We start from the raw sequence: 20,347 nt of genomic DNA, 5'->3' as shown, positions 1-20,347 counted from the left end.
CACGTGAAGAGGGCTGTGATATCAAAGGCCACAAGGCATTCATCGGGACCGAGAGTGAATTTAGACATCTTGTTGACTAAGTCCTCCCTGTTCTGCAGATGTCTTTCAGATTTACCAACAAGGGGGACAGGATGTTGGCCACAAATTAAGCCAATAACCAATAACTATACAAGTAATTCTACTGATAATTCCTGGGAATAATGTATTAGATTTGATACCTAGTGTAGTTCGCTTGTTTGTTATACACGTGTTCGTCTCAATAAATAGTAGTTAGCCTTTTTGATAATTGACCAATTGAATACAGACTAAATGGGAATTAGACGAAACGATATTAGACCGAATGACGATAGAAATTAAAAAGTGTCATTAATATCATGTTTATGACTCACTATCATCACTTATGATGGTAACCACAGCACTACTTGGGGCACTGAGTTCAGCGGCTATGTCACTCGCCAATATTACTTCAAACTCCTCAGGTAATTCATAGAAGGTATCATCAACAATATCGATGGTTACTGTCTTAGAGGTTTCACCCGGAGCAAAAATGACATTGTGAGAAAGTTCTTCCAGAAGTGGCAGGTAGTCTTGGTTGGGCTCAGATGAAGATGTTGATATATCTCTGGTGAAAATATCTGTTATAAAAAATGTATTGAACGTATATTATTGAGGTAACTGGTTGTTTATCTGATCGCATTATGCTGAGCTTGTAATACAGGTAGGGTCAAAGACCTTTATACAACTTTTAAAATGTGTAATGATCTTTTAGCTCTCCATATTTTTATACTATACTAACAAATTTCAACCCTAACTCTGGATCTCAAAAAAGCATATTGAATGCCTAGGGTATAGTGACCGGAGTACCGGACTACACAGCTGAGGCTTCTCGGACAGATGACTGTATTGTAGTGTATTGTGACTGTTTACTGAGTGCTTAGCTCGCAGGGAGCTTTTGATACTTTTGAAACTAATTTAATTTGACATCCTTAACGTAAACAAAAACAAAAGTTGATGTTTTATTTAAGTGCGCACGACCTTGTTCTTTGCATCGCACAAGTTCGATTTCCGAAATAATGTAAACCGTAAAAGTTTTTAGCCTCACCAATTTGCAAGTTTCAGTAATGATGGGACTTTTTGGTGTTTAGTATAAGAGCATGTAAATATGACCGGGGGAATAGTTTACTGCAGCGTTGTTGTGGGTTATGTAATGTGGTTTTACCTATGGGTGATTGCGAACCAGACATATCTTATGTCATGTATGTAGTCATTATACTACTATCCAGTAATAACGGTGCAGATCTAGCATACGTCAAAGTGCGTACCTCTTCCAAGAAAGGAATATATTCTTCTATCGTTATATTCTTCAGTCGCCAGGAGATGGTTTGCACAATTTTCTAATAATATACCTACCAATTGAGGTTTCTTCGTTCTGATTACCATATCTTGTTACCGTGAATGTAACTTCGCCATCGGCTTCGGATCCACAGATCTTAGTAGAATCCAAGCTGTATGTTACTAAAATAAACAAACATAAACAGTTTGATCAAAGTGTCAGTATCTTATTATTCTTTTTTATCATTTGTTTCCATTTATCTGGTAACTTATAAAAACAACTTGCAGGATGCAAATGAATAAATAGCTACGACATGCTAAGCAGGCGTTTAAACAGGGTAACTTCAGTGTGTTTCTAATATTATAAGATAACGCCAGTGAAGTATCTTGTGCTTTTCCGTATTTGTTCGTTTTATTTAGTAACTTTTATTGATGCAAAACAAATACGGCTACATATTAAACTGTTAAAGGCAAACGTGATTAGACCATGTTAATATTTAATCCCCTTTTAATCTCAAAGCCATTCCAAGGATAAAAACCTAATACGGAATGCGGTTTTAATCATTTCATTTATTTATTTATGTATTTATTTATTTATTTATTTATTTATTTATTTATTTATTTATTTATTCATTTATTTATTTATTTATTTATTTATTTATTTATTTATTTATTTATTTATTTATTTAATTAATTAATTTTGTGTATCTTTGGCAAGAATAGACCACCTGTGGTCAAGATAGAGATTTGTTTTTTGAGATTTACGCTTTGGGCTATGTTGTCGTCTGATGTCAGACGTGAGATTTGTGTGTGGTAAATCGTGGTGGTGAATGGTGCAACAAAACAGCGGAACAAACTGAAATTTATCAAATCCAGCGGGAATGACGCGGAAAAATGGGCGATTTTACTAAAACGCGCCGAGCGTAAAGACGAATTATTAAATCAAGATAGCCTTTATAACACTCTGTCTACATGTATACTATATAGACCATCAATTGATATTTGAAGCCGTGGAGATGCTTGAAAATGAAGGAGTTTCGTAAAATTCCTATATTTCAAGAACGGTACGGTCAATTGTCAAAATTCAAAAGGCCATGTGATAGCTGATTAATTTCATAACCACACCAAGTATTCAGTTATTTTAGTTGTGGCGTTTTACGTTTCCGACGATACAGTCGTTTGAGGGACACTCTGTTGTATGACTAGTTCGGTTTATTGGTTCAGTTTAATTACAGGAAGGGTTTTGAAACTTATCTGCACATGCGTGATACGGGGGGGGGGGGCACTTCAATTTGAAATCGATATAGGTGTAGGGCTGGCGCTTTCGCACTAAGGGCCATTCGGTGAGAGCAACATGTAAAAAATATGGGGTCATTGGGTGAGAGCATGATTTTTGACATTCGGTGAGAGCAAAATAGCTCAAAATATAAAAAATATGGGGTCATTGGGTGAGAACATGACCTTTTTTTTTAATGGAATCTTTGGGAACCAAAACAGCGCCGCAAAACCCTCGAAAATCGAATTTCTAGCTCTACATGGCTTCAAATTTCTTTATTTTTTCAAAATAAGTAACAAAATCAGTGATAAATGAAAGTTGCTCGTCAAATTGAACTTGTAAGGGTCTTTGGGTGACAGATCAAATGGAAAAATAAGGGGTCTTCGGGTGACAGAGCGCGGAGCGAGCATGTGTTAGTAAAAAATATGGGGTCTTTGGGGGAAAAAAAAAAAAAAAAAGGGGGTCTTAACAGCCCTACATACGCGTCACCTCCAAATAGGGGTGCCCCCCCCCCCCCCGGGGCGTGATAAGTAAGTTGAGCCAGTGTGGCAGGTACGAAGCACACTGACTTTTCACGAAGAAGCCACTAAAATAATATTTAAAAAAATATTTCTGTTTATTTATTTTTTGATGTGAACTTTTGCATAGCTTAGGTTTATATGAACCTAAATTGAAGTGATTTTCATCACATTTTACCAAAAAACCGACTTTTCGGAAACAAGCCACTATGTTTTGCCGTATGCTCAACTTATCCCATGATCATTGGTTCAAGTTACCCAAATGGTGCCTATATGGTAAATAAGCCAAACCTCTCCCGACTAAAACCTGTGACAGTTACAATTATAGTTTCCTGAAATAATATTTATATATCACACCTACAATACACAAAATAACACCATTTTGCCAAGGGAAAAGAAGGCAAATGTTTTATTCATACATTTGCTCAAAAGTGAGGAAAATAACTTATTAACATAGTTTTCTTACCGTCTGTAAAAGTGAGTTGAGTTTAACACTGGATATTCATGATTGATGTCATAGGAGTGTGAAGATCAGTATGCTGTTTGTTTTCTTTCTTTGTAGGTGTACACCAACTTAACCGGCGGCTCAACTTTTTCCGATATTTTCTACCCTTATTTCTACTGATCCTCCCCCCTCTATGTTAATCAATGATTATAGAAATCATGAAATTTAATGTCGCCAAAGAAAATAAAAAGACAAAGCCATATCATCTATCATTATGATAATTATATCATGTGCTTTGTTTAGTGAAATTACTTACGTAAACGGTAACGCCCGAAATTGAGACAAACATATTAAACGTGTGTTTCAAAATAAAATACCCTCTGGGAAATGTGCTATACCCCTTCATATGAACGCCTTATAAATGACTGGGTGCAAAACATTCCAATATATTCCTTCCACAAAATGCTTAAAGAAAATCAAGGTACGAGAGTCATTCAAAAAGTTCTACCTTCATCATCACATCTCTTATCTTTGTAAGTACATTTGCCTTTTAATTAGGCTGTCTTCAACAGTTTTTAAAAATAGAACCACATGTCTTGTCTGAGAACAGAATGTAAGACACGTCTCTATGCAAGATATCTCCAAATTTGGATATGACACAATATCATGCTTACATGCAAGCCTGGGGGGGGCACTTCGATATGAAATGGATATAGGTGTAGGCTGGCACTTTCGCACTAAGGGGCATTCGGTGAGAGCAAAATTTACAAAATATGGGATCATTGGGTGAGAGCATGATTTTTGGCATTCGGTGAGAGCAAAATGTAAAAACTATGGTGTCATTGGGTGAGAACATGACCTTTTTTTTGTAAATGGAATCTTTGGGTGAGAGCCGAAACAGCGCGACAGAAACCACAAATATTGAATTTCTAGTTCTAAATGGCTTCAAATTTCTTTTTTTTTTCAACATAAGTAACAAAATCAGTAATAAATGAAAGTTGCTGTTCAAATTGAACTTGTAAGGGTCTTTGGGTGACAGATCAAATGGAAAAAAAAACAGGGGGTCTTTGGGTGACAGAGCATGTGTTCGTAAAAAATATGGGGTCTTTGGGTGACAGCGACGCTGAAAAGGGGGGTCTTAACAGCCCTACATACGCGTCACCTCTAAAGTTGGAGTGCCCCCCCGGGCCTGCAAGACAGATTTACACTATAACTCCACTAACCATCGTTGTCTTCAATAAAGACCTCTGCAATGCTCGGCTGACCGATAAGAGCATTGGTGACATCTCGTAGTTCCAAATGAAACGTCTCTAAGTACTCCACTACATCGTCATCGTTAATATTGATATCAAAACAAACCGTCGTTTCCTGAGGATCATCACCTTTACCAAATACTACGGTGTGATGGACTTCGTTGTAGTCTTTAGTAGCACCAGCTTTGGCATTGACATCTGACGACACAACAACTGTAGTGTTGTAGGGATAGCAAACATAACGTATTAAGCATGGAATTCAGAATTCGTTTGGGTACTTTATTCTTGAGGAGGTCAAAGACAAAATTATCGTTATACATTATAATATTATTATAAATGATCAAATGCTTTACACTTCATATAGGGTCACTTGGGTGATGATGACCCTTGGGTAATATGGATCTCTACATGAAAATATGTTTATAGAAAAAATCTTATATTATGTTGGATTGTTATTTTAGGTTTAAACATAGCAAAAAAAGTGCTATATTATCTTACGCCAGGTTTGTACTTTTGTAGAGATTGCCATGTAAAGATTCTATCATAATAAGTGTGTAATATGGATCGTATTGTAGAACTGGGAATTGTACGGGTGAGATCGGGTGTGTGAATGATCTCTTACATCGCCTTCAATCAGGGAACAGTGCACTGGGGTAACATGGACCATTTGGTAAACTTGCAGAATTATGCAATGTACAGCACAAATAAGCTCACCATCAATATTTCTGATGATTTCTGTTAAGCATGTCAAGTGTTTTTATCTTTTTGAAGATAAAGTGTTTTCATGTTTAAATGTAAGTGGTTTATATTCAAAGTTAATAAACTGTCAATTAATTTTCATATCAAAAATGTGTTCCCTTCATCTAGTCAGAATTTTTTTTATATCAAACGAAAGCTAACACTTCTCCCTAAAAACACTTTTCGTCACTAGATCAACAGATAACGCAATTCGATGTTATAGCAAGGTGAATGTGGAAAATCTGTTGAAAACTACCTATTCAAGCACATTTTTAAACTATAATGTAGGTTTTAAAACCCCAATTGCTAACTAAAATATTTTTATATTGTTCATATAGTAGCGCCACTAGAATGAGCAATGGCTAATTCTCTTTAAATTGCAAATCTTTTGCAAAAAGTTACTATTTTCGTCTACTTTGTCATACCGTTGTAACTATGACCTTGCCAATGAGCGCTTACAAATGGGGCAAAATTCTAACTTTTAAAATCGAATCATATGACGATACGCCACTGATATCTAACATACAAATAATTGACAGTTGGCCAATATAAGACACTCGAATGGTGTCATGAGATTCGTTGATTGGACGCTTGTGATGACTTTGTGGAACATGTTATTTTAGAGGTCGTTAGATATGACAATAATCACGTCTCTTTGTCATGAAACAATATCGGAGGATCATCAGGTGAAGTAAAGGAGGACAAGGACCATTAACGAAGTTATTTACATCCATTTTTATTAGTCTGAGGCTACGGAGGCACTGCTCTGGCTAACGCGATATCTGCCAATGCTGGTTTCATACTTTCAATGCCGCTTGCCGCTCTAAATATGATTTTACTTCACTGAGCAGTTGCACCAAAAACGCTTGCGGTGTAGCCGGTATATCGATCTGGAACCATAGAGGTCATCGCTCTGACGTATGAGAACACAAAATACGATTTTGGAGCGGTGCTGAGCGGCAAGAGTGCCTTTCAGAATCATGCCGCTGACGCTCAGCGGTGTTGCCCCTCCGCTTGTAGACAAATGCAAGCGACATGATGAAGCACACGCCGCTCAGCGGCAAGCGGCAGAAAGTATGAAACCAGCATAACGTTACTGGGGCTCGCATCGTCGAACAAAAGAATCCAGCCTGAATCAAATTAGTTATCTCAAGTCTTAATATTTACCAAATGCTTAAGCGCTCCACAGACTCAGAGTATTGTACGTACACTATTGTATGTAACATATATACGTTATTTAATCTATTGCCATTCTATTTCCAGTAATGTTTAGGTTCTAACGAATGTTTGATGACGAAAAATCGATAATATGTTACATACAATATCTAGCAGAAATATATTATCGATTTTTCGTCATCAAACATTCGTTAGAACTTAAACATTACTGGAAATAGAATGGCAATAGATTAAATAACGTATATATGTTACATACAATATTGTACGTACACTACAAAGTCTGAATACTGCTTTATTATAAGTAAGCGCGGTGCAATTGGGTCATCTCTCTCATGGGACCATCGCTGAGGATTAAAGCGTTTTATTAATTAATGTTGGTCTTACCGACACTGTTGATATTATTGAGATAACCTCTTCGGACAACTTTGACAGTAACAACACCAACAGTCTCGTTCACGGTGTATGAAACATCTCCAAAAGAAATTTCAGCTGCAAGGACAAAAGCGAATATATTGACACATGCGTAACTACAGTTATACGGTTTATCGATGCAATATGATCACAATTATGATATACACCAGGCACAAAAAGAAACTCGTCAGTTATATTCATCCTTGCTGTTCAAAAACATGATGATTTTGGATTATTCTGAAATATACATTTTGTTAATTGGACGTTGCTTTCTCATTTGACACCCTGTTCGTGAAAAACGAACAAGAATTGACCAATATATGCACCTCCAAAGCCTCAAACCCCAAAATCAAAAGTTGCATTTTCAACGATTTTCAATGGGAACGCGTCGTTGTATTACACACACGCACCACGGGCCAATCAACATGATCAATAAAGCACACAGTGTAACAGGCACAATTGAATCGTTAAAATTGCAACTTTTCATTTTGGGGTTTGAGAGTTTGAGGCGCATATCTTGGTCAATTCTTGCTCAATGTTCACGAACAGGGTGTTAAATGAGAAAGAAAAGTCCAATTAACAAAATGTATATTTCAGAATAATCCAAAATTATCAAGTTATTGAACAGCAAGGATGAATATAACTGACGAGTTTCTTTTTGTGCCTGGTGTACATGTAGATGTGACAATAAGTGGTAATATGAAGAAAGAAGTTTCCCACAGTTAGGAACATATTTACACGCCGCATACTTACTATCACAATCTTCTATGACAACTGTCGTGCATCGAATCAGTCCATATAGTCCTAAAACACCTTGAACAGGATTACTTAGACACAATTCGAAACGTTCTTCTCCTTCGACGCGAAAGTCAGGTGAAGACGTTACAACATTGAGTGTATGATTTGTTTGCTGGATGTCGAAAGGTAGAATGCTGTTGGTTATGGATCTATAGTCGGCAACCGCAAATGCTGTTACGTCATTTGTACTGATAACTAAAAACAACCGGCGGAGAAGAATCGTTTTATTTTTAGCCGTAACATAACGTTCTATATATACAAGTGATATATTAACAAAGAACCAAACAATAATAATGGCACCGGTTGTGTAACGACACAAGTGTTGGTTATATATAATTTATTTACGTTTTATAAAGGTATTGCTAAAATCAAGTAAGACAATAGTACTGCCAGGCTGTCCCAGAATGATTTATACCGGGAAAGATGGAATTCTTTAGGTATGAACGGCATTTCTGTTGGTCCTATTTGTTTGCATTTTAAGTTCTACATATGATATGGTGTAACCCATTATTTTTAATAGTCACAGAAAGTAAAAATACGACTTTAACATCAAAATATTGTACATACCAACACTGCCCTCTGCTTTAAGGCAACCAAGACGCACGATGTTAACCGTAACATCAGAGTCTTCCTTTACATAGTAGATTGGTTTATCGAATCCAAACACAGCTGTAAATTGTGCAACTTTACACGATTACTTATTGTACAAATTGATATTATAGGCAATTGCTCTGTACTACTATAATGGTCGTAGATATCATTAGGATACAAGTGTTTTTAAGAATATAATAAACTGAGCTCAAAAAGAAAATCTTTCACATTTTGGTTTTGGTTCATTTTGATTGACAGCATTTTAAGATATGACCTTGTGATTCACAAGTTGTAAAAAATTATAAGTTTCTTTTTTAGCTCAGTTTATTATATACAGAGTGTCCGTCCGTCCGTCCGTCCGTCCGCGCGCTATCGCGTTCTCGCGGTGCACTATCGCGTGCTGCTCGCGGTGCGCTATCGCGGAGTATAAACGGGAGTGTGCGTGGAGTACAGTGAGCGCATCGAAAAGCATTACAGTGTAAATAACAGGCGCATCTCATCGGACCAATAGGCCTATTTTCAACACATATTTCAATACCGAACACGTACGTGCATATAGGCCTATTTCAGCTGAACACGACTATTTCCGGGGTCCTCCAGAATGGTTAACATAAAAAATTAATCAGTTATGGTAAGGCCTTCAACCTCGTTTGCTTGCACGTTTCTCCCGATTGATTTCATTACTTTAGTAACGGCCTATATCCACGTCAAGATACCAATGTCCCCCAAAGTGGTAGCAGGACAGGGCTTGGAAGAGGCGAATAATGGGTTTCCAGATTATGGGTAGGCCTACCGAACTACCGACTGAAGAAAGCATCACAGATACTAAACAAACAGAGTTGATTAAGTTGTGTCCAGTTGGGTCATTAAGAGACGCATTTCATAGTACTTTAACAGGTCAGGGCAGGTATATGGGTAACGGGGGAGGGGTAATTAGAAATAGGCCTATCACGAGAACCGCCCGACCCGAGAACCGCGAAATCTAGTAATATATAATATGATATATTATATATATAATTTTTATTCAGCCAAATTGGTGGTCTTAATCTCCCACACAGAGGGGGTGAAGGGAAACCATATCATTTGATATTTACACTCTCTATGTGGAAGGTTAAGTCCATGTCTTCCATACGGGGTGTAAAGATTTGAAATACCCCATTGACTACCAAATAACTCAAGTGACTTTTTTAAGAAAGTCACGACTAAATAAGGTTATCGTAAGTAAAAAAAATATGGACTCATTTATATCATGCATTTGGTTATAACTGTTTATGGTCACCTCAGTGAATGAGAGGAAATCTCAGGGAAACTCAACTTGTGAAGTTAATGTGTAAGACAGGTGTAACGTAATGAGAAAATCAACACAATATTTTCTTACAATCGTCGTCTTCAATGTAAACAATGGCGCACTCTGGTGGATCAATGGTTCCAAACGTTGGGTTAGACATACATACTTCGAAGTATTCTTGTTTGTCAACGTCTACGCCATCAGCGAGATTAATGGTGTGATGAACAATCCGATTACCGGCAAGGAATTCGATAGTTTTACTTTCGAAACCGACAAAATCTGTACCATTTTCAGCTGTCAGGAATCTGCTATCTTGGCTATCTACAGTGCTTATATCTTCAATTGTAATAAAAAAAAAAGTACCAATAGATCAAAATGAATCAATTTGGTGGTACAGACATCTAAAATATATAGAATAAATCTCCAAGTAGCCATCCCAATGAACTCAACATGGCAATTAGAATGACACATGTCTTTAACCCAATAGCATTGTACAATAATGAATGGTCTTTGAATCTGAGGTACGCAAAATCATGCTGCTCAACTAGAGGTCAACGTTTAGATATATTGGTTAATTAATGAGCTGTGTTTATATTCTGCTTTGTTATTGCCTTACCAACAGATCCGGCAGTGTCACTAGCAAGAGGTCCGTCACGCAAAATAGTGATGATTACAGAACCACCAGATTCGGGCACGTGATGCACCACTCTCCTAAACGAGTATGTAGCTGTAATTAAAGATAGAAAGATTCAACGGTGTAAATACGACTTTTTGTTTCCCTTCAAGCCCTATGAAACGCGTATATTTTTGTGTTAACATGTAAAAATTGCATGATAATAATTCACGCTCATCTCAATAATTAGGTTTTAATTGTGACAATAATTCTACTTACATGAGTCGTCATCGTCATATATCGTCACGATTGCTTTATGTAAATCTCCCAGTGCTTCAGCCGTGTCAGGATCGTAAAGATACACCTGGAACTGTTCATCGCCTTCGACAAATACATCGTGAGTTATGTCTATAGTAACTGTCGCCACCGGTTGCCCAACGGCAAAGTCAACTTGCATAGTGACAAATGTGAAGTCTGTAGCAGATGAAGCTGTTAACTCAACGGGTGTTAGTCGATCTCGTGTTCCAATCCCTACAATAACAATAATTGATTAAATATTACAGACGTGATCACTGTTATCACATACCCTGAAAACACATCCCAGAAAGTGACGTGGCTGAATTTTTTTTTGTCAGAGGTGAGCATTTGGTCGGCTCAATTTGTACCAGGATTGCCCAACGAGCAAAAATTAGGCTCCGTTTTATACTATTTAAAGATGGGTGGCCTGATCCACAGCCTCATCCCCCCACTTTTTTCAATCAAACTAGAGATATATCATAAGAAACCTCATATTTTTTCATAATAGCAGTGAAATTTTAGGCTCAAAATATATTCCATTCGAATGTTATGAACGGAAAAGTAATAGCCTTATCCCCAATTGTGGTATACCACACATACCGTTCTATGGGCTGTTATAAAACACGTTTTTACTTCTAATAACAAAACCATCATTGCAATTTACCTCAAAACTTGATAATTGGATTATCTTGACACAGGCCTCAATGTGAGGGACAAAACACAATACGAAAACAAATCTGATCACCTACCTTTAAAGTAAAAGCGGATACACATTTGGTTCATTTCGCGTAAAGTGAGCACAAATTTGAAATTACACTATTTATATCCAAATCACGGTGTTTACTGAAAGTATGGGTATTTAAACAACACTAAGGAGGAATATTTCCTTTTGCTATTTTCGTTGTGTTATCATGGGGGAATCCCCCACCACACATACAGGGTGATTTAAAATGAACTGTACCCAAATTCAAAAATTAAAATAGAATACTTACCGACATTTAAATAATTTGTGTTTGTAAGCTGTAACAGGATAGTATGTTTCCTATTATTTGTAAAAAAATCATGTCGTTACCTCAAATCGTTTTGAAGAAAAGTACATTTTTATAAAACACACCAATTTTGTTATTGCGGTAGAGAACACGGATAAACTTAGTTCCATGTGTTGGTCTAAAAATGGGATGATAAATTGAAAATGCGATATCTTCTGACTAAAACCACGTATTATCAAAATTCAAAATTTCTACTACAGAACACTTATCACTGCTTTCTATGATAGTTTTTTGGTATGTACAATCTCCGCGAATATATATAAAAAATGGATAAAGTTGGGTACAGTTCATTTTAAATCACCCTGTACACACACACCATGTTTTTCTTTATTATTACGATGATGACTCCAGAAACAGGTCTTATCAATTGATTTATATTGTGCAAAAACTCACTTCCTACACTCGGAGAGTGTTATGTAGTTACTGTCTATAAGGCGGTATTTCTGGTAATACGTGAAGCAATATTTGAAATGATTTTTTTTTCTCTCGTTCGATAAAGGGACAAAATAGTTAAAAGTATTTAAATTAAACTTCAACACTACTTGTTTATTTCGCTTACCGGGAGCGCTTTCGAAGAACTACCTCGTCGTCAGCCGATGTTGTTCGCTCTGATGTTTTCTTGGAAACGGGTAGATACAATCTGATCAGGTGACATCATACTTGGTCTCTAGCCGTGTCTAAGAAAACATCAGAGCTAATAACTTCGGCTGACGACGAGGAAGTCCATCGAAACTGCTCACGGTAAGCGAAATAAAGAAGTAGTGTTTAAGTTTAATTTAAATTACGTTCATTTGTATTACCACTACGAAAGAATCTGCAATTCTAGACAAATAATTGTTGTGTTTTGTTTTGTGCCTATTTACCTCAATTTGTAATGACTATTTATGTACAATTATTCTTAAAGATATATTGAAACTCGTTGCTAAAAACGATATAGGCTGTTTTTAGTGTACCAAGTTAATTTACAAGGTCAAAAGAAATTATCTGCGAAAAAATCTAGAAACATTAATTTTTGGGCGAAAATCGCGAAGCGATTTTCGACCCATATTGCGCTGGGTTTTGTACTACTTACTTCTTCACGGCGTTTCAGAATAAAAATGAAATATTCGTGCTGTCTATGTAATCAGAAAACTACAGAGGCGATAGTGTCCATTTAAATTTGTCATTACTACTTCATGTTGATATTCAAACAGTGCTATAAAGTTGTCTTACCAAGGAATATGTTTGTATTAAAAGAAATAATTGTTTTACAACTTCCATGAACTAGCATTACTTTTATGCAAATCAGAAAATTGCAACAGATATTTTTCATTTCTCTAAGACTGAGCGGTATTGCCAGATTGTACGTACAGTTGGGCTACATTAATAGCCTCATTATAGTTTTATTGATACTGGCAAAATACTTGCTTGCATGTGCTTGTTGTTAACTATAGCGTATAGAATCTGATAATGATACTTTAACCCATGAACCACACAGTCAATTAATTTATGTCAACATGACCTTTTCACGAGGCTGTGTTTATATAACTGAATCATTTATACAAACACAACCTTGAGTAAATTAAAGTACTTAAGGGATCTAGAATGGGCGTTTCGATAGTATTTTTTTGGGGGGACATGAGAGCACATATCAGACATATGGAATTGCATTCCTAATACGAAGAATGTCTTTCTGATATCAAATAATTTTCATTTTTTGAAATCACGATGTAATAGGCCTACAAATTTTATGACAAATTATTAAAATTTGATATTTTCATATTTTTGATATATAACAGTCCTCGAAGTAAATTTTATAAATCTAATGACATATTCTTAAAGTGTATGTAGCTGGGAGGAAAAGCCGATCAATTGAAAATTTTTGACCTATAATATTGAAAATATGGATTTTTTCCCAAAATGACCTAATTTTTTGTGTTTTGGGAAAGAGATCCATATCTTCAATACGAAAGGTCAAAATTTTCAATTGATCGTCGGCTTTTTCATCCCACCTACATACACTTTAAGTAAAAATCATCATTTGCCAATTTCAAAAAATCAAAATTATTTTATATCAAAAGGACATTCTTCGTATTTAGAATGCAATTCAACATGTCTGATGTGCTCTAATGTCCCACAATAAATACTGTCCAAACGTTCATACCCCATCCCTTAAATGGGGAAACTTAGGCAGGCGATAAAGAGAAAATATATTTACTTTAGCACTGAGCCCTGTGCAATACAAATCGCCCGGACTTATTTGCTCATACAGACCATGAGTGTTTGCTTATTGACCAATTACCAAGAGAAAAGTCAATAACTGGTTGCCCTTTATCTGCTAACTTGGTTGAACCTGGTATGGTGGTATACAGCTGTATACGTTGAAGTCAATGTTCAATAAATGCCATATGTTGCTAGCAGTAAAATAATTAAATAGCCTACTACATGCAATGACAATAAATAAAAATGCCTTTAAAAAAGGAATGGGGCGCCCAATGTGCATGTGAGTTCGGACGTGATATGGTGAATTCCATGGCATGGTGTTTAGATTTGATATTATAATGATCTACTCAGGGAAGAGTAGAAGATGATCAAATGCAAATGTGTTTGATAGGGGAAAGTGTATCACAGGACCGTTTTGGATGAAATATTAAATTTGAATTGGAATGAAGCTGTCGTGTCAATTTGCGATTATGTGGGGTGGGGGAGTTCTGTTTTGGTGGCATATTGTAGTGATGATATTACTTCTACTTGCTTATACACTGAAAATCTAATAGAGATGAATTATGATGTCGTCATGCATAGATCTTAAGGTGGTATTTGCGGCATATTCTAGAAATTAATAAAGGGCTGAGACAAAACCGTTTGTCTTTCAGAAGATTTTAAGGTATGTAATTTGAAAATAAATTATTTGAGTTTGATTTGTTATAGGTCTAATTCGTTTTAGGCCTAACTTTTTCATTAATAGTATACTCTTTATAATATAGATATTTTATTACTTTCAGAAGATTTTATTTTCATTTTGATTTTGAGTTAATAGTTGATCGCCACATCTCTAAGACGGAAAATAAAGTACTAGCCTAGTTTTAATAACCAGAGTGACATAAACAGTAGAAATACAATGCATGGGGAGGTACATTATTGGCATTCAACATGTTCAAAATAAAAGAATTTTATGCAGAGGGTGAACTTGTTCAACTGATAAATAAATTTTGTAGATGTCAGCATGAAATTATTTTTAGGTATAAATACTTTCGTTAACGAATAACCGGAGCAACATGGAAAGTAGAAATATGGGGGAGACTCACTATTGGCATTCAACAGAATGAACTAATGGATGTTTTCATTCAAGTGCAAATTATGTTCTAAGTAGCTTAAACTTTAATAATTGACAAGAACCTATTCATTTTTTTAATCAAATTTGATTCCTTACTACACCTTTATCTTGACACTTCCTCATTTGTTCGCCCTGTTCCTTTTTAAAGGAATTTTTATTACTAACTCTGCAGCTCAGTAACTGTTTTAACAACACCCAACTATAATGTGCTACGTTGTAGATTTGTTTTGTTTTGTTTCTTTTTTTGCGACAATGAGCTCTTAGCAGTTTTAATATTGACAGGACCCAAAACATATACTGCAAACTTTCCAAATTCATAATTTTTAAATGCTCTTTTAGGAGTGATTAAATTTGATATCATCATTGACCAAGGCTGCAAAAGTGCCAAAGTCCAAAATCAATAATCAATTATCATTCAAAATGTCTGTGCCAAAATATTGGTTATGTGCATACCAAATTTTATGTTCAAACTTTTTGTTACATTATTTGGTAAAATTCAAATGATTATATCTTAAAATGTCAAAATTGGACTCTGGCCCTTCTGTAGCTTTTAAACCTTGTAAAAGCCTTCACTTACAGACATGTCCTTCAGTTCGGAGGTCTCCTTTTCTAAGAATAGTTATCACAACTTGTCCGGTAGACTCAATAACGGTGAAGTCTGCACAGTTAAATACGTACCATGTGGCTAAAGAATATAATATAGATAACAGACAACGTTAACAGCTGGTTAATAAAGTAGAGGTGGCTACGTCGGCATGATAAGTAGGTTCCAAGTAGAGTTTCTTCCACTGATTCGGAGACATGCCGCAAAATAAGGCCATAGGCCTAAATATAACGCTGTGTCGGACATAACCCTTGAACACAGCAAAAGTTCCAAGTCAGCAAAAACATCTGCATCCAGCGATGCCGAGGTCTTCATCAGTGCTCGGGCCCCAGTTCTAAAAAGTATAAAAACTCGGAGACTCGTTTCTGACTCGTCTGCTCGGGTTAGAAAAACACGTTCTTGCAAATATTTTCTAGTCAGAAATGAGTCTCCGAGTATTTCTACTTTATAGAACTTTATATTAGTTTACATTATTGTGCTCATAATGTAGTGAAATTTAGTAGCGGATTTAGGGAGGGCTGAATTTGAGTTTTGTTGGGGCACAATTTCGGACACTGTTCTGTTATTGTAAAATTTATACGGGTTTGAGGTGATATTTCCTAAACTTCGTCAGGAATTAGCATTCATCACAGCTGAAATGCACTTGCATTTTTTTTTAACATGGGAGGAGTTTAAGACATGGCTCTTAAAAGTGACACGTACTCAGAAAGTTTGAAATGCCCCCTGGGGTCAAATGTTAAGAACAAGTACGCGAATTCCTGGTTGTCAAATGAACTCATGCTGTTTCTTTGTGTACAGTAAATTTATAACATTTGGCCCCAAAACTGGTAGATTATAAGTGCATTTTCGTTCTGACGAACACTGATTGGTATTTAGGCTCAGTAAATATCATCTAAAAACCTTAATAAATTTGATAATATCAGAATAATGTTGCTCAAATTCGGAAATTTTACCCCCACAAAAAATAAATATCAGTCTCCTTAAATCCACTATTTTGGTAGGTATTTAAGGAAGCTGCCGTCAACAACCAAAATCAATTATATAATTGGTGCTTAGCCACACCACTCCACGCCATACATAAATTCTCCCAGTCACATTTCCCCAATATGAGATTTAAAAAAAAATGGCGGAGGCGGGATTCGAATTCACGGCGCAGAGCTTGGGATACTCTATGAGCCTAGCGCCTTAGACCACTCGGCCACTTGTCTTGTTGGTATCCATTTAAACGTATTTGAACATGTAATCGCAATATCGATTTTAACACGTGCTCCATGATCAGTAAAATACTATAGAGGAACCTACCAGTTTTCTCGTATACACGTTCGATGTTTTTATCAAGTATGTAAAAAAATCGACATTAGACCCCAAATGTATTTTCAGGAGATAAAAGATTAGATTACCATAAAAACGAAACTGTAATCTTTGGTAGGGTCTAATGTAATTTTTACATAGAATTTTAAACATTTTTTCTATCCTTATTCTTGCTCAATTAAAAAAAAAATTTTGGCGTATATAGAATTGAAATAAAATTCTATGCCTCTTAAGCGACATCAAATGTGCCACAATTGGGTATCACGAATCGTTATATATGATATGCAGTTAATATCCATATTTTCTTTTATACAGAAGATGCTTCAGTTTTGACAGGAAAAATATTTTCGATATCTACGACCATTATAGTAGTACAGAGCAATTGCCTATAATATCAATTTGTACAATAAGTAATCTTGTAAAGTCTGAGTTTGCATTTTATATTACTTCATCACCATATAGACGCTTCCCTAGAATGTGCAATAAATTAGCATTCATTTTTTTTCTTATTTTAACAACATTCTAGAAACTCTTGCAGTATGACGAAATGTGGTGTAGTGCTTAGCTTGTCACGTATAGGACATTCCAAATCAAAGATACCGTTGAATATGTATGTACTTTAGTGTGATTTGTATGTATGAAAATGCATGTAAGTTTATTCAATCTTTTAAAGAGAACTAAGAAAAGTTATCTGTTTTTATTTTTGTACTGTCAAAACTAAATCACAAATAATCAAGAAGGAGGCGGTCTATATTATGCTTCACCCCTAGCAGAGCGTAAGACAATGCGAGACACGAATAATATATGCCAGGATCGGAAATAAATGATACATTGCCGAGAAATATGATTTTAATGAAAATTTGGGGGCTCGAGCAAACTGGTATTTGAAAATTGTAAGAGAGAGAAAATCCGGTAATCCAGTGACAGATGAGTCCTGATTTTTTCTCTCCAAAATGTTCATATGTTCGAGCCCAAAAATCGTCATTAAAATCATAGTTTCTCGTTCTTGCGTCATTTATTTCGGATCCTCGCATTATTATTTGTGTCTCGCAATGTCTTACGCTCCGCTAGGATGAAGCATAATAACGAGATTGCTATTCCCAAACGCCTTGATCGTAAGCCCGTCGATCTGTTCTCCTGTATCGATGTATCGAAGCGAGGTCGTGTATTTAGTCAGTTTTGAAGATTTTACACGATTTTACAAGTTTTTTTTTCAACGATATTGTTCACTTTCTTATCAACAGTTATAATTATTCTTTTGACAATGGAAGCCTTTCAATTGATCAACGTAGGGAATAATTAACCTGATCCCGAAAAAAGATAAAGATCCGATCTACCTGAAAAATTGGAGGCCTATTTCATTACTCAATACTGATTATAAAATTATTACAAAATGTATTGCCCTCCGTTTAAAAAAGGTTTTGCCTAATATTATTCATAATGACCAGACAGGTTTCCTGAAAGGACGTTACATTGGTGAAAACATCAGGCTTGCCCTTGATGTTATTAATTATGTAAATGAAAATAATCTTGTTGGTATTATGTTTTTAATTGATTTTGAAAAGGCATTCGACAAACTTGAATGGTCCTTTGTGTTTAAGGCATTAAAATTGTTTAATTTTGGTGATGATTTGATTAATTGGGTGAAAGTTTTCTATACAGATATTACCTCGTGTGTTATGAACAAAGGACATGCTTCTGATTTTTTTTAATTGTTTTGTGGACTTCGTCAAGGTTGTCCACTTAGTCCGCTGCTTCATATAATTAGTAGTGAGATTTTGAATTTGGCCATCAGAAATGATAATAGTGTTAAAGGTATCATGGTTGAGAATACTGAAATTATTATTAGTGCTTATGCGGACGATACCACTATTTACTTAAAGGATGTTGGCTCCCTTCACAGAGTTGTTCACATTCTTGAGACTTTCCAATTTTTTTTTTTTTTCCTTTTTTTTTTCAGAGGAAAAAAAACATTTATTCAAGTTTAACTTTAAACAGAGGTAAACATTAAGCATACACATGATACACAATGATATTACATGATACACATGATGAAATATAATTTCATACACACAGAGAAACTCTCACACAACGCTATGCAAGTACAGAACCTCACATTACGAGGTTCTGCCACTACACATAGCCATGCAAAAACCTCTCCGCGTGTATGAGGGTCTAAATCTTATTCTCTACAGAGTGAATGGAAAATACCCCATCTTTTATAAAATAAACCAATATTATTGTTACATATGTAAATATATTTTTCTAATTTATAATGATTTTGCAATTCTTTCTTGAAAATGTGGATCGAAGGGTTATTTTCTTTCATTTTCATTTTATATATATGAAATCTACATAAAACTAGAATCAAATCCAAAACAATATAGCTAGGACCAACGCCAAAAAGCAGATTATCTTTTTTCCAAGAGAGATTTATATTAACTTTTTTTCGATCCACCTTTTCACATCATCCCAAAATTTCCTAGCCACATGACAATCACAAAACATATGAATCAAAGTTTCACTCTCCTCCAGACAGAAGGTACACATACTGGAATCTTTTATCCCAATTTTAAATAAAAATGCGTTTGTACCAAGGACTCTGTGAATTATTCTGAATTGAAACCACCTGAGTTTAGTACTTATTGTACATTTGAAGGGTGTATTAAAAATAACATTCCATCTTGAAGGATCAAATGTAGCTTCAAGCTTTTCTTCCCATTTTTGTACATATTTACGAACAATTGTTTTTTTGCGAAACAAGAATATTGTATACTCTTCTGGAACCCTTTTTATCTTTAAAGAGAACATCAAAGTGAAATGGAATAGTGGGATAAACAAGGGTATCACCAGGTTTGTCAAAGAATTTTGGAAATGACTTTTTGATCGCCAATATTACACCACCGTATTCAACAAAATTTGTGCGAACATGAAATATACGCATAAAATCCTCCAGCAAGAGGAATTTCCCTCTCTCAATGATACGGCATTTACAAGATCAACACCATTACGAACCCAATGCTGGTAATACAAACTTTGTTTACCCACTTTAATGTTTTCATTGTACCAAAGTGAACTTTTCAGTACCTCCTGTCTGGTAGTTGGTTGATGACAGTTAGAAAAACTAAACCATGCCCAAAAAACATCTTTCCAAAATTGATTCGGTTTATCATTGTTATTATTCATGAAATTCATAATATTAGTAGATCCACCCTCAATGTCCTGGATACGGGTTATACCTGTTGTCTGAAGAAAAAGCTTTACCCACTCTGTCTCCGCATTTTTAATGATTCTACGAATCCAGGTTATTTTTAGTGCATGTATATATGAC

General features: G+C 35.5%; 1 protein-coding gene across 1 annotated transcript in view; it reads right to left on the bottom strand.

Moving 5' to 3' along the window:
• The window catches only part of LOC140145481 (uncharacterized), a 129,573-nt gene that overhangs the window by 22,567 nt on the left and 86,659 nt on the right, over nucleotides 1-20,347 (bottom strand). The window contains exons 26-35 of the mRNA XM_072167197.1: nucleotides 15,679-15,786; nucleotides 10,719-10,970; nucleotides 10,443-10,553; nucleotides 9,917-10,162; nucleotides 8,515-8,616; nucleotides 7,903-8,142; nucleotides 7,123-7,227; nucleotides 4,795-5,037; nucleotides 1,411-1,515; nucleotides 390-635 (exon numbers count right to left, since the gene is read on the bottom strand). Coding sequence (XP_072023298.1) covers nucleotides 390-635; nucleotides 1,411-1,515; nucleotides 4,795-5,037; nucleotides 7,123-7,227; nucleotides 7,903-8,142; nucleotides 8,515-8,616; nucleotides 9,917-10,162; nucleotides 10,443-10,553; nucleotides 10,719-10,970; nucleotides 15,679-15,786 — 1,758 coding nt within the window. The remainder of the gene's footprint in view (nucleotides 1-389; nucleotides 636-1,410; nucleotides 1,516-4,794; nucleotides 5,038-7,122; nucleotides 7,228-7,902; nucleotides 8,143-8,514; nucleotides 8,617-9,916; nucleotides 10,163-10,442; nucleotides 10,554-10,718; nucleotides 10,971-15,678; nucleotides 15,787-20,347) is intronic.

Source organism: Amphiura filiformis, chromosome 2 (genome assembly GCF_039555335.1).
Source record: "Amphiura filiformis chromosome 2, Afil_fr2py, whole genome shotgun sequence".
Lineage (NCBI taxonomy): Eukaryota > Metazoa > Echinodermata > Ophiuroidea > Amphilepidida > Amphiuridae > Amphiura > Amphiura filiformis.
Note: the sequence above shows the minus strand (reverse complement) of the source record. Positions and strands in the feature narration are given on the sequence as shown.